At 41.6% G+C, this 15,382-nt stretch overlaps 1 protein-coding gene across 1 annotated transcript in view; it reads left to right on the top strand.

Annotated features, from left to right (window-relative positions):
- The window catches only part of LOC111862764 (bestrophin-2), a 62,069-nt gene that overhangs the window by 37,039 nt on the left and 9,648 nt on the right, over positions 1 to 15,382 (top strand). Inside the window, exons 2-4 of the mRNA XM_023848422.2 lie at positions 7,905 to 8,015; positions 9,120 to 9,291; positions 12,870 to 13,241. Of these exons, the coding sequence (XP_023704190.1) occupies positions 7,905 to 8,015; positions 9,120 to 9,291; positions 12,870 to 13,241 (655 nt within the window). The remainder of the gene's footprint in view (positions 1 to 7,904; positions 8,016 to 9,119; positions 9,292 to 12,869; positions 13,242 to 15,382) is intronic.

Below are 15,382 nucleotides of genomic sequence, written 5' to 3'. Positions count from 1 at the left end.
TTAGGCCGAGACACCCCCCCCCCTATCCTTTCCTGTCATCCTACATATCGGAACCGGATGGCTCAGTCGGTATAGTGACTAGACTACGGCCTGGACGACCGGAGAGTCGTGGTTCCATTCCCAGTAGATGCAGTTCTTTTCCTTTCCTCCGTAATGTTCAGACCGGTTCCGAGGCCCACAAAGCCTCCTGTACAATGGTACTGAAGGGCTCTTGTGTCATTAGTAAGCGGTAGGGGCATGAAGCTGACCACTCACCTCCGTCTATTCACTAGGACCGAGGTCAAGAATGGTGGAGCTATACCCCAATTTCCCCTTACGTCTTCGTGGCTTTGTGCACAAGTAATTAAGCACATCGATAACGGTGCCTTTTTTTTTTTTGTTGCCATCTTGCCAATCGACCCTATATTTTTAAATTTTGTTTTAATTCGCTAGTGGGAGTGGAGTCCAGCTGGGTCCACTCGGCACGGCGGCCACTGATTGGCCTATTGTACCTACTCCGGCTGATTATGAAGATGGAGAATTTGGTGGAATGAAGATTGGCAGGGGAAGCCGAATTACTCGAAGAAAACCCGCCCCAGCGCCACTTTGTCCACCACAAATCCATCGACCCTTACTTACTTACTTACTTACTCACGGAGCTAGCCCTTCTGGAGGAGCTGCCAATTCTGCAGCTACTCAAGAATTTCCCAGCATTTTATGGAACCCGAAGGTTCATAACCTGTTCACAAGAGCCCTCCAGTGGCCCCTATCCTGAGCCAGATCATTCCAATCAATACCATCCCATCCTATCTCTCTAAGATCCATTTTAATATTGTCCACCCACCTACGCCTTCGTCTTCCCAGTGGTCTCTTTCCTTCTGGCTTTCCCACCAATATCCTATACGCATTCCTCGTCTCCCCCATTCGTGCTACATGCCCTGCCCACCTCATCCTCCTTAACTTGATCATTCTAATTATACTTGGAGAAGAGAATCCATCGAACCTATATAGTTTTAAATATATTGACATAGTCGTAAAATGAACGAAAAGTAAGGTGCACGTCTTAGAATAGCAGTTTAGTTCAAATGCTTCATGCACCATCCAAGTGACTCAGGCTGCTTCTGTGTAAAGAAAATCACCGCATGATAAACAGAGTGCTTACGTAGATCTGTATAATTACAAATGTCAACATATTTCATGTCCAGGGCTTCCCAACTTACTCTATACATCATCTGTCATGCTGTCATACCTGCATACAAGACGTAGCGAAACTATGGCGCGCGGAAAGAATAGTCAGTCCCTTTTTTACAAGTCTGCTAGATACACGATCCGTGGAAAGCACGTACCCAAACATCTGTGCCATCAGATCCACGTCTCTTGTTGTATGCGCTAAGTCTGAAAGTTTCTGGCGTTTGGGTGTTACATTTTTTATTGTTAGTGGGGTGGGACTAAGTCCCTTGTACTGCGGCCACTTCTGGCCTATTGTACCAGCCCCAGATGATAGGTGAGGGTGATTGTGGAGCAGTTGGTGGAATGAAGATTGGCAGGGGAAACCGAAGTACTCGGAGAAAACCTGCCCCAACGCCACTTTGTCCACCACAAATCCCACTTGACCAGACACGGGATCGAACCCGGGCCGTCGCAGTGGGTGTTACGTTAAACATGACTGTTATTTTGGATACTGTATATCATCATATCATATTCTGTGCTTGTAACGTCTTTCGACGTCTAGTGTTGACTATCTCTTTCTTACAGGCCCGAGTAAACATGAATCTTGCCTCCTTCAGGCCTACACGTGATAATGGAAACAGATCACTTACCGAAACGTTGTGTCTAAAAGAACTTAAGATGGTGTCCAGTGCCCAAAACATTAAGGTAAAAAAGAAGGTAAAGCTATCCCTGTAACGGACCATGGAGGACCATAGAGTTATGAGACGTTGAGGGTCCGCATTATGTAGAAAGTCGGCTTACAGATGGCGGTAAGGTTGTCAGCCTTACGCGCCGGTCGCTCTTTCCCCCCTAGGAAGATTCCTGGTACTCATTTCTGTTAAGAGGCTGAGTCGACCCCAGGGTCATAGTGCGGCTGGAAGGATTAGGTCAGTCGAAAATATCCACCTCATCAGGACTCGAACCCGCGACCTTCCGGCTTGTAGCATAGTGCCTCAACCAACTTCGCTACCGCGTGCCCAAAATAGTTCATTTAGTACTGTATACGATTTAGGAATAAATAAAATTCCTTAGCTCGTAACCTGTGAAGTTCCAGATAAGACAAAAACATTCCATTTCATGTGCTATTGTGTTGTTTTGTCAAGGATATCTTATCAGCTGAGCTAAGGCACCAGCCCACGTTAACCTACATTAAGGAAAAGAATGGAAAATACTTCAGAGGACTACACATTTTGCAAACACTTGCTGTGCTGTTTTAATTGTTGACCTTGATGGTCATTTAGTGCAGATAGAGATTATTTGTTGCAAAGTTGTCACCCTGCAGCCATTAAACCACAATGTCACTCTTCGATGCATATTCATTACATCGAAAAACGTCTGAAACTAAACACTGAATAAAGAAACAAGAGAAGATACACAAAAATAATTTTATGAAGCTATAAGATAGCGGCTCCGGTCTAGAAAACCGAGATTAATGACATTGGGAATCCGTTGAGCTGACCACGCGACACACCCTATCCACAAAATTTGGCACTATCTTCGGCGACAAGCGGCTGTCGCTCGGTCAGTATAGTTCGCTTGTGGACTAAAGGTCATGGAGGAAAAGATTATATAGCTCTACTTACATATGGATCCGAAATTTGGAATGTAAAAAGAAAAAAGAAACATAAATTGAACCTGCAGAAATGAAAATTGTAGGAGTGTAGCAGACTGCACAAGGAAAGGCCAAATAAGAAATGTGAAAATAAAGGAAGAATTTAATATTTTTAATCTAAATCCAGATCGGGGTAGAAATATTACGTTCTACGAACTGAAGACAGAGGATTCCAAAGAAAATTTTAACATACAACCCAATAAGATGACGAAATATGAGGAGCCCCCAGTTACGATGGCTGGGTCAGCGTGCTCTTTAAGAGGACGGAGCAGACAAAACATGGCCTTAAACATGATGATGATGTTAATGATGACGCCTACGACGACGACTAATGTTATACACTTCAGTGTGATCTTGTGTGACAGTATTTTGCACGTCGTGTCTTTTGGAGACGATACATTTCGACCTTAGCTTTATGCAGAGCGGGCACTGACGCGATGCGGACCGACGCTGAATTCGCTCCTGAACTTCTGGTACAGACTTGCCAGTACCAAGTTCTCTCGATGTCATTAGAGTACTTAAAAATGAGCGGAGAGACATGTAGACGGACGCCCATGACCGTTCAGTTATGCCTTCGCAAGATGCGCCTTGTACAAAAAAGAAAAATAGAGTTGTTACGTGTTATTCCAAACAACCATTTTAGGCCTACCGGCAGTTGCCTGAGGCATATTTGCTGTGGCCTGCACAACTTTTCGAATGCTGGCTCTACTGTAGCTGCTAACGATTTAGCCTAGCTTTCAGAGGGTCCCGGACTGATCCCAACATTACCGCTATTTTCAAAATGAAAACTGATAACAAGCCCGTGGGATTTGAGGTTCTCCCGACGCGGAGAACTGAGATTACGGCCTCTCTTCTACATGAAGCTGGAGTTAACATGTTCCTCCGAAACGTCAGTATGTATCTGTCAAATTACACGGCGTCTCAGCCCAGAAGACCATAATGGTAATAAAGAATCTGAAGGTACAATTTTAAGAAGTCACCTGAAGATGGGAGTAGAACGAAGTACCGAAACTTTACGTAGGGACTATACTCTCTTTCTAAAGCATCTTTGAGTGTATATTATAGAATCCATCTACACCGTGAACCAGGATATGCCCCACTTTGTGTGGACAGTGTAGTGGGCCATAAAACCGGCCCCTGCACCGCGAACAACAATGATCTATTGGGCTTCCCCTTTGGATTAACCCGTTATTAATCCCACACTTCGAACGAAATGTAGCGCTTTATTTATGGGGGCATCATGAAAGTCACTTGGTTCCATAAAGAACTGACCCGTGGCTGTTGTATAGAGAACCTTACGGAGGAAGAGTCCTGTTTATGTAAACGCGAATTTCCCACCGGCGTATGAATATTGAAAGTATGTTAAAATACATTCTGGTAACTTTCTGCGTCACTAAATGAAGATAAGGCACTCTTGTTCCCAGAGTAACTGCAGATGAAGCAGGCAACCTGTGTGTTCGGTGAAGTCTCAGGTAGGACCACTTTCATTCCCATCATGCACAGCAAATACGATTTAATGATTACGTAACGATCCACATCGCTACAATAGGGGCGCACCCACATAGATGTTTTACACAGAGTTTGTGAAATATGAACTTACCTCACAGGTTGGACGGTGGCCAACATAACATTGATATAAAACTAAAGTTCGTAATGCTTCTCAGCCTACAGTTACGAAACTGAAATGTAATGAGCACCCATGCAGCAGTGTGTGCAGAATCTGTTCGTTTGTAGCCCTGTTTGAACTGCTGAGGTTGGTACCATCTGTTGCAAAATAAAGATATTTCTGTAGGATAACTGCATGACGATTAGGGAGAAACGTGGGAGCAGGTTCCCGTGTCCTGTTCAAGGTGTTATCCAGTCTCAGGTTTATTTCTTTCTTTACTTTATGACTGAGCCACTGGCTATGGGCTGGACGACCGAGGGGTCAAAGTTCGAGTCCCGTAGGGTCAAGAATTTTCTCTCCATGTCGTCCAGGCCGGCTCTGGGGTCCACCCAACCTCCTATACAATGGGTACCTAGGGCTCTTTTCGGGGGGTAAGGCGGCCGGGGCGTGAACCTGACCGCTCACCTCCAACTACTGCCGAGGTCAAGAAAAATGTGGATCTATACATCCACTCCCCCATACGCCTTCATAGCACAGAGACGAATTTACTTAACGACGTCTTCTTTGAATGGAAGGGTTGTACGAGTGTGATTAATTCTGAAAGCCGTGGAAGGAAGCTGTCGTGGCCTATTTTAGTGTAGGCTGCTATCGGGGCCGTTATCTACAAATATTGAGGTGCTTTTCAGTGTACTTAGGGACACGTATTCAGCTACAGAGTTTGTATATACTCGTATATCTTCGAATGTGTTGAATTATTGATGAAGAAAAGGAAGCTATTGTGGTATATTTTTAAAACACAATGCCGGCGTATATCTGAAGGGGGCACTAGAAATCACGAAAAATCTTCAAACGAAGTTCTTTGGGCCGAGAATCGAAACTGGGACTCCCGAATACTGAACAGGAGTACAGACTGCTTAAACGCGATGTTTGGTGGAGATGTAGAAGAAATCTAGAAAACCTCTCAGGATATCCGTCGCCTACTGGGATTCGAACCAAATACCTTCCGAAAGTAATTTACAGATGTGGATATGAAAGGCTTTGGACACTCGCAGATTTATGCTTGGCTCAGTAAAGTGATGGTGAGTTGGTTATTAACAGTTGTGGGGCAATTATGTGGGCTCACCCGTGTGACGTTGTCCTTGTCACATCATCGTCCCGCCTTGACGCGCTACGCCGTCACGCATCAGTAAACCGACAGCCTTACTTATTCATGGAGCTGAGCCCTTCTTGAGGAGCCGCCAATTCTGCAGCTACTCAAGAAATTCTCGCTATTTGATGGAACCCGAAGGTTCATTACCGTGTTTACAAGAGCCCTCCACTGGTCTCCATCCTGAGCCAGATCAATCAAATCCCTACCATCCCATCCTATCTCTCTAAGATAAATAACAAAAACATTTGCCAACAACAGTCTTATTATCAGTCGGTATAGCGACGGGTTAGCTTCCCTACAGGAGCAACAGATGTTTCTCCTCTCCACGGTGTCCAGACCTGGTGTGGGGCCCACCCCGTCTCCTCTCCAGTGGGTACCGGGTGTGTTTCCCCGGGGTTAAAGCGGTTACGTCGCGAAGCTGTCCGCACACCTCCATTTGCTGCCGAGGACATGAATGGCGGAGATGTACCTCCAATCTGCCTTATGTCGTCACGTGTGATGCTTAAGGAATTAAGCACAGGGACAACTTTTTGCGTTATCTTTACTCACGTTTAACCTTTGTGGCCTGTGGTTGGAATTTCTCAGCTCGCGAACATGAAATGGCCTTATTTGAAAATACAAAGAAACGGAGAAAGAATAAGAGAGGGAGAGAGAGGATTGATAGCGCGTACGTATTTATGGCCGTTACTGTAAGGTAAAGGTAAGCCGAGCATCAAAGTCAAAGTCACTTCGCGACAGTAAGTCAGTCAGTCTGTCCGTCTTAGTGTCGATCCCCTTCTGGGACTCATGACCAAATCTTAGTTACTGTTACACAGTTACGGTTTTGTCGAGGTAGGGCGCCCTTTCTGACGAGATGATGGGTCTGTCCTTTGTCAGAGTCACAGTAGTAAAAGTCAGGTGACTCCCACTTCCCGTTCCGCCATCCACGTCACAATACTATTTACAGTTTCCCATGTATACTATGCGGTAGAAAACAATATATACATTTGTGTGTAAAATATATACAGTACGAGACCTCTGTTAGTCCAGGATGAGAACAGCAGACTATGCCCTATCATAAGTAATTCACGCTATAGCGGCAGCTTAGTTACTTGAACGGTCGTAAGCTTGACCACCGCCAAGTTTAAGCCTCTTATATTTTTATGTCTGGCTTCGCCTTGACCTATACCGCGAATATGTTCATTCTCATGATTCTGTATGATTTCTGCTTGTTGCCTGCACACTTCTGTTATATCACCGTATACATACAGAAGAATGTGAAATGTTTTAAATATTTGGGTAGCTTGTTAACAGATGATGGAAGGTGTACTAGTGAAATTAAATCCAGGATTGCCATGGCAAAAGCTGCATTTAGCAAGAAGAAGAATCTTTTTACCAGCAAATTGGACTTAAATTTGAGGAAGAAACTAGTGAAATGCTACATTTGGAGCANGCCTTCTAAAAGAAGTTATCGAAGGAAAGATAGAGGGGCGGATAGAAGTGACAAGAAGACGAGGAAGAGGACGTACGAAGATGCTGGATGACCTTGGGGACAGAAGAGGATACTGTCATTTGAAGGAGAAAGCTCTAGATCGCATTAAATGGAGGAACTGTTTTGGAAGAGACTGTGGACCTGTCGTCTTGACAGATTACTGATGATGATGACATACGGAAGGTTGAAAGCTGTGTGCAAATCGCGGGTCGACGTGCACCTTGGAAAATTACACCGTTGCGGAGAACCTTGTTTTAGAGGCGCTGCAATTTTAAGAGGCAGGTGTCTGCCGTTAATTCGCCGGGGGGGGGCAAGCATAAGTCATTACTGATCTATTCAGTGCTTTATGGAGGGATGGTCTCATGTTGCCACTCAAACGCTCACTTTTGAACAGGGAGTAAATTCTAATAAATATTCTGAAGGCCTTGGCTTCTGTAATTTCTGTGTGCAACAACAACATCCAAGTTCTTTCAGCAACCTGAATGTGCTGCATAAAAAGTAAAAAGTAAAGCTATCCCTGTACCAGGCCGTGGAGGCCCATAGGGTTGTGAGACGTTGAGGGTCCCACATTATCTAGACAGTCGGCTCAAAGATACTCCCCAGGAACATTATTTAATTAATTCCTGGTACTCATTTCTGTTAGAGCCTGAGTCGACCCCAGGGCCATAGTGTGGCTGGAATGATTAGGTCAATTGAAAAAAATCCAGTGACCTCATCGGGATTTGAACCCGCGACCGACCTTCCGGCATGTAGCATAGCGCCTCATCCAACTACGCTACTGCGTGGCCCCCGAATTTCAGAAATCCCTTTAGAAATTCTAATATCCTACACAAGTGTCTCAGTCCTTTCAGAAGACTGAATGTATAATTTGTTTCAGATGGAGAGGCAGTATCTACAAGCTGGTGTGGCCTGATCTTGTCATATTTCTACTTCTGTACTACACCCTTAGCTTTATCTACAGGTTTCACCTGGATCCGGATCAGAAGAAGTGAGTTCTCAGTTCTGATAACTATACTCTATTTAGACTTTTTTATTTTTTTTATTGCTAGTGGGGTGGGACTAAGTCCCTTGTACTGCGACCACTTCTGGCCTATTGTACCAGCCCCAGATGATAGGTGAGGGTGATTGTGGAGCAATTGGTGGAATAAAGATTGGCAGGGGAAACCGAAGTACTCAGAGAAAACCTGCCCCAGCGCCACTTTGTCCACCACAAATCCCACTTGACCAGACCCGGGATCGAACCAGGGCCGCCGATGGGAAGGCAGCAACTGACCACTTGAGCTATGGCGCGGCCTCTATTTAGACTTAGTGCCTTTGACAAAACACCTTGGGGGGGGGGAGGTAGGAATGACACAGTAGGAGTCATGTCAGTAAGCCCACTCCATCGGTAACAATCAGTGGAAGAACAGTCTGCAGCTGGGAAATTAACTTCATTATTGTGTAACTAACCAGGTGCTGGGTCAGAGATTTGTAGATGAGCCTGTGATACTGTGCCCCCAGCGCAGTATTTAAAGTAATTTGGTTTTACACATGAAGCTTCTTCATTTAACGTTCTGCAAAACCTACAGCATAAATAAACTGGTTTCATGCAGTAGTTCTTGAAAAGCTAGTAGTTGTTCAACTGAATAAGAAATGTGTTTTATGGAACCCAAAGCAGCAGTACCATATTCACAGGCACCTGACACTGGTCTTTGTCCCAAGCCAGATGAATCCAGACTGTTATAAAATAAATTAACTTAATAAAATATCGTAACTGCAGTGTGTGTTACTTGTTGTTTTGTTTGGTTGTGAAATGTGGTCTCTTACTTCGGGGAAAGAATATAAATTACAGCAATTTTAAAATCATGTGCTGAGGAAAATATCTGAACCTGACTAGGATGAAACAAGTAGTTTACAATGTTACATTAGAAGGCATTTATTGATTTATATAGGTCGCCTAGTGTCGTTAGAATAGTGAAATCCTTTGGAAGGTATACAGGAATATACAGCACATATCCAGGTACTGATTTATTTATAATTGTAGATTATTTCAGGTAATGTCCCAATTAATTTCAGTATCTCAACTGAGTGTCTTCTTTATTGTGTGTTACAGGGTGTTTGAGGGCTTGGTGCAATACTGTGAAAGCTACAGTGATCTCATTCCATTATCCTTCGTTCTTGGCTTCTATGTTTCAATCGTGATGCAAAGGTGGTGGGATCAATATGTCAGTATCCCATGGCCTGACACTATAGCTGTGTTTGTCAGCTCCAATGTACATGGGCAGGTACTTGAATAGTGTTCTTACATTTTTTATATTCATTAGCTACCAGTTATACTCCTGGTCTCCACAAACTTGACTGCATCCTCAGAAAAGGTTGCAACATGATCTGGCATCCTTCCATTAAGACATCCACAGCCACATGGATGTTTCCTTGCTGCAGCCAGAAGAGCACATTATACTAACTCTTGTTCTGTGCTGGATTTGATAGCCTCCAGTTCATTCATTCTTAGATAGATATTCAGTTGCATATGTCTGTGTAGAAAGCTGACACCTTAGGCAACATGGCAAACAAAAAGCATTTAATAAGTTAAGTAAGAACAAAGTAAAATAAAGTAGTTTCATGAAGAAAGCAGTCTTTTAGGATGTGGCACCTGCTTTCTTCATGGTCACTGCCGTGAAGACCTCAAATCTTAGAAAGTAGTTTCATGTTCATAAACATTATTGTAGCCAGGACATGAGGTGTCTGTATACAAAAGAGACTGTTCTGCATTAAATCACTCCCTTAGGCATCACAGAAATTAGTCACTTTAAACTGTTGTCTCTAATGCCAGAAATAAAACCTGTGTCATCATGATGTCAAGAAATGGCCTGAAGGCAGGTGGTGTGTATTAAACTGGCCTGCACACATTCAGGATTCCATATCACCATTGCATCTACATTTTTCATTATGGCACTTAGAATTATCTTCAGTTATATTATCATTGGCTCATGATGACAAACGAATTAATTTCTTTCCTTCTTTTCTGTATCCCTTTCGTATCTTTATCTTCTTCCCACATTCCCCCCTTATTGCTTCCAGTCCTTTTTATATGTACATCCTGTCATCATTCCCCTCCTCAGTCTGTTCTCCTCCTCATTAGAAGAGTTATTCATCCTCTCTACCCTTATCCTGTTCCACCTTTCTCTCAAATTTCATTTCCAACCCATTTCTTTGTCCATCTCATCGCCATTCCTCTCTCCATGTTCTAATAACATCAGAAGATTCCTTGTTTTCTCCATGTCCCAGAAATGGTACACTGTCTTTTCCCTGAGCATGAAAGAGACTAGCTGTTATTTATATGTCAATGTTTTAATTGTCCTTATGTTAATAAAAACTAACAGATTTCTCACAAGAGATTTTATGTTTATTCTGGCTTCTATTTTGGGGCAAATTTTTGAAGCCTGGTATTAAATATGCTTTCTGAGACAAGGGACAAACTCCAACATAATTTTAGAGCAATGAATTGATCAATGCCACAAGCCTTTATACAATCATTGCTAGAGAAGTTGCGTCTGAGTGCCTGAAGTATGACACATAAATGCATGTTATGTTAGTTCAAAGAATATACAGTGTAGTGTGTATAGCTACAAACTGGTCAGCTAGCAGTACAGGAGATAAGCACCAAGCTATGTGGGCGTGATCATATTAACACCTCTTTAGAAACACTGAAGAAAACCACAGGAAGCCTCCTGATAACTGACGTCCTGACTTATATTCAGACTGAACACATCCCAAATACAGATTCAGAGTGTTATTGCTACACCAACCTGTTTGGTGAGAAGAGGTGATAAGAAATATTCTTGTGATCAGATGAACCTAGAAAGAGGGTAATGCAAAATGTTTCAGAAATCATGTGATTAATGAAATGATCAATGAAAAATGTTCTGTTGACCAGGTGATCCTGAAAAGGGGTGATGAAAAATGTTCATCGACCCATTATCTAGGCCATGAGGTGATGGAATAGATTTTAGTAGGCACATGGTGGAAAGAAGAGTGAGGGAAAGGGTTTGAGTGACCACATAAGTAGGAGAAGAGTTTATTTCTCTTCTCTTCCCCCTAGCAGAAAGGAAAGAAGCTGATGGATTATTTTAAGTGTTCACCTTCTAGGTCTGCATATATGTTAAGTTTAGTGGTTGTTGGTTGAAGGTGGTTGAGTGGTAGGTGCCAAGGGAAAGAGGGCCAGCTAGGCCATAGTTAGTCTGTATCCATCTTCTTTGTTGAGTTTATTATTATTATTATGATTATGATTATTATTATTATTATTGCCGTTTCCATGATAATGCAACGATGATAGCCAACATCCTTATATTCTGATTTATCCTTATTTTTAAAATATGTCACTTTGGAATTATGACACCCCCCTTCCAAACATGTATTCATGTAGCTATTACGTATGTTACTTTCTGCCACATATACATTGCTGTGTGTTATTGGTTTGTTGGATGATGGAATTGCCTAAATTTCTTGAGTCTATGCTAAAGTTTCCTGACTCCATAAAGATGTATGTAAGGGATACTGAACTAAAGCTCCGTGCATCCTAAATCTTAGTACCAGATGGAGGTTATTGATGATCCATATGTTTTGCCCCTGGAGAAAAAACCATCTGTATTCATTTAGCAAGAGACTAGATGGGTTCCAGTTATAGCATATTGAAGAAAAAAATCCCTGCCTGTCTTTGGAACGGAATCCTAGAATTCTTAGCTGTTCTGACCTGCGGTACTAAACATCATTCATTCCTCAGTAATAATATTCTTATTAACGTCTCATTACACTAATCTTCCAGATACAGTGTTCTCATGACTTCATGGCATAGAGCTTAACTAATTAAGCACAGGGACAACTTTGCTTTATCTTCCACATACAATGTAGTGCTTAACTCTTCAAGCACACAGGCAACTTCATCTTACCTTACTATCGTATAATAAAAGGTAGCTTTGTCTAAGAAACTTATTTATAATACAAGTATTGTTAATTACTTACTTACTTACTTACTCATGGAGCTGAGCCCTTCTGGAGGAGTCGCCAATTCTGCAGCTACTCAGGAATTTCCCAGCATTTTATGGAACCCGAAGGTTCATCACCGTGTTCACAAGAGCCCTCCACTGGTCCCTATCCTGAGCCAGATTTATCCTATCTCTCTAAGATCCATTCTAATATTGTCCACCCACCTACGCCTTGGTCTTCCCTGTGGTCTCTTTCCTTCTGGCTTTCCCAACAATATCCTATACGCATTCCTCGTCTCCCCCATTCGTGCTACATGACCTGCCCACCTCATCCTCCTTGACTTGATCATTCTAATTATGAAGCTCCTCATTATGCAGTTTTCTCCAACCTCCTGTCACTTCATCTCTCTTTGGTCCAAATATTCTCCTCAACATCCTGTTCTCAAACACCCTCAGTCTATGTTCCTCCCTTAATGTCAGAGATCAAGTTTCACACACATACAGAACCACAGGTAAATTATAGTTTTGTATATTCTAATTTTTATGTTTTTGGACAACAGACGAGAAGACAAAAGGTTCTGGAATGAATGGTAGCAAGCATTACCTGAGTTCAATCGCCTCTTAATTTCCTCCTGAATCAGGTTTCAATCTGTTATCGTTGTTCCCAAATATCTGAACTGTGCCACATTTTCAAAACATCTGTTTCCTACCTTTATGTCATGATTTTGCCCTGCATTTTGGTGACGAGACAGTAACATATACTTAGTACAAGTATTATTACCGTCACTATTTATTTTTAATGTGATATTTATTATTTCTATGAAGTCTGTGTTTCAGCATCTACTGAGTATATTTCATGAACTCTGCTTACATTTCAGGATGAACGTGGGCGTGTGATGCGTCGGACAATTATGCGTTACTGTTGCCTGTGCTTAACCATGATATTCACCATGAACAGTCCAAAAGTTAAAAAACGTTTTCCAACATTGGACCACTTTGTTGAAGCGGGCCTCCTTACAGATAATGAGAAGTCTATAATGAATGACTTAAACACCAAGTTCCCGGGGCATTCTAAACACTGGCTGCCCATTGTGTGGGCTGCTAGTATAGTGACAAGAGCCAGAAAGGAAGGCAGGATACGAGATGATTTTGCAGTCAAGACCATCATAGATGAACTGAACAAGTTTCGTGGACAGTGTGGACTTTTGCTGAGCTATGATTCCATCAGTGTGCCTCTGGTATATACACAGGTAAATTTCACCACTGTTCCTTGCAAAGTTCATTATAACAAGATCATACTCCAGCAACATGCACCCCCAAATTGGTTATGCACATCCACTTGAAGAGAAAGGAACTGGGAGATATGTCTTAATTACTACTGAGTTCCTTTTCATTACTTCTTCATTATACAACTTATAGTAACATGAATTATTTGTTGCTTAATTTCTTTGTTAAAGTCGATTTTTGTGTCTTCATATATGAACTTGCATGCTCTAATAGATTAAACTAGTTATAAATACATGGAAGAGTGTACGGCAACATATAATACAAATTTCCAAATATGAATCCTTTGGTTTGGAAATTTTGCATGCCACAGTTAAAAGAGAACGCCACAAATTTTCATTTGTGGGGGGGGGGGATGAACAAAAACATGCATATGATTGACAGCACAATTTACTATTTTTGTTTGAAGAAAAGATAATGCATTTTATGCAACTAAGGAATTAGCTTGTCTAATGGCTATGAAAGGGGCTATTACAAGTGAAGATTTGTATGATGAACTCAAGAAATGTGCTGCAAAATTTGAATATTCCAATTCAGAAGTTAGTTGGAGTTGTAAGAGATGGGATATTGTCTATAGTGAGAATAAACAGTGGCCTCTCTTTGCTTATTATGAAAGCTGTGAAAATAGAACTGGCTGCAATTTATTTGTGAACCATTGCTTGATACATCAAGAAAATCTGTGCACCGAATCCATAGAAATGACTACTGTTGTTCACTTGTTACAGAACTCAGTAACTATATTAGATCAAAAGGGCTGAACCATCACCAATGTAAACAGTTTTTGAGTGATGTGGATTCTGAGAATGGGTAGGTTCTGCACTGTTCAAAAGTATACTGGTTGAGTTGAGGACAATGTGTAAACTTGTGTACGATTTAAAGTTGGCAATAAATCTATTTCTGGATATAAGAGAAAATCTTCCTCACAGCTTACCGAACATGACTAGATGTATGATTGTCATTCTGCATTAATATCACACAATACCTACATGAACTGAATAGCATTCTGCAAAGAATGAACCAATTCATCAGTGAGATGTTTGCCAAAATAACGGCATTTGAGACTAAGTTTCAGCTGTGAGAACTGCAGTCACAGTCAAATGATAAGGCACATTTCCCAACTGTAAAAGTGAAGAAACCAACGGACATTATGGTGTATGCTGGAGAAATTCGATTCTGCCACAGGAATTTAGCTCTCAGTTTCAACATTTTCAAGAGCATGAGGCCGCTTTCAGTTTGCTTTCAGATTCATTTGATATTAATATCAAAACTGTTCCAAACCACAGATTTACAGTGCAATGAGGACTTCAACGTTACACTTTTTGACTTCTATAAGTTTTGTTTGCCTGGTGATAAGTTTCCTGTGCTCAGAAACCATGTGTGAGAGTGACAAACTTTTTTTGAAGTACATATTTTTGTGAGAAATTATTTTGAAAGGTGAGTGTTTGAAGAAACACATCAAGATTCTGGCTTGACAGTGAAAGATAAGAAAGCTGCCTCTGTATTGCAGCTTCTCAAATGTGGCCAGATATTAACATGTTAAAGGCTAAAAAGCATTCTCAATAAAGTGGATATTCCAAGTTGTAACAATGTACATTTTTTCTATTGGAGTCAATAAAACAGTGTAATAAAAAGTGTTTTTGTTATCGTTTAAAATGAGACCCATAAACGTTTTTATTTTTGCTGAATTGATCCCTGTGCAAAAAAGAAGATTCTTCGTCTCTTGAGTTATCTAATATCAAATTTAGATAAAATCCATCTTGTAGGTTTTGGAATAACACATACAAAGAAAGGGTACCCTGATATGAGCCTTTGTAGTCTAGTGGAAGTTTACTGATGTTTTAGTGGAAGATACTGTGCCCATCTTCACGGCTGCCTGTGCCCATTACCAGACTGAAGATGGAGGCAGTATATTCCTCTGAAATGTTGGTAAATCTACCAGATTACATGCTGTCACTACCCAGAAGATAGTACTGTTCATAGTCATCGCTGTGAGAACCTCAGATTTCACATAGAAACTGGATTTAATTTTATGTGTACAGAATGTGTAATAGATTAACATTCTGATGTAATGTCATAGTTCACTATTTGTAATGAAGGTCCATAAAAC

This window comes from Cryptotermes secundus, unplaced genomic scaffold (genome assembly GCF_002891405.2).
Source record: "Cryptotermes secundus unplaced genomic scaffold, Csec_1.0 scaffold5, whole genome shotgun sequence".
NCBI lineage: Eukaryota > Metazoa > Arthropoda > Insecta > Blattodea > Kalotermitidae > Cryptotermes > Cryptotermes secundus.
Note: the sequence above shows the minus strand (reverse complement) of the source record. Positions and strands in the feature narration are given on the sequence as shown.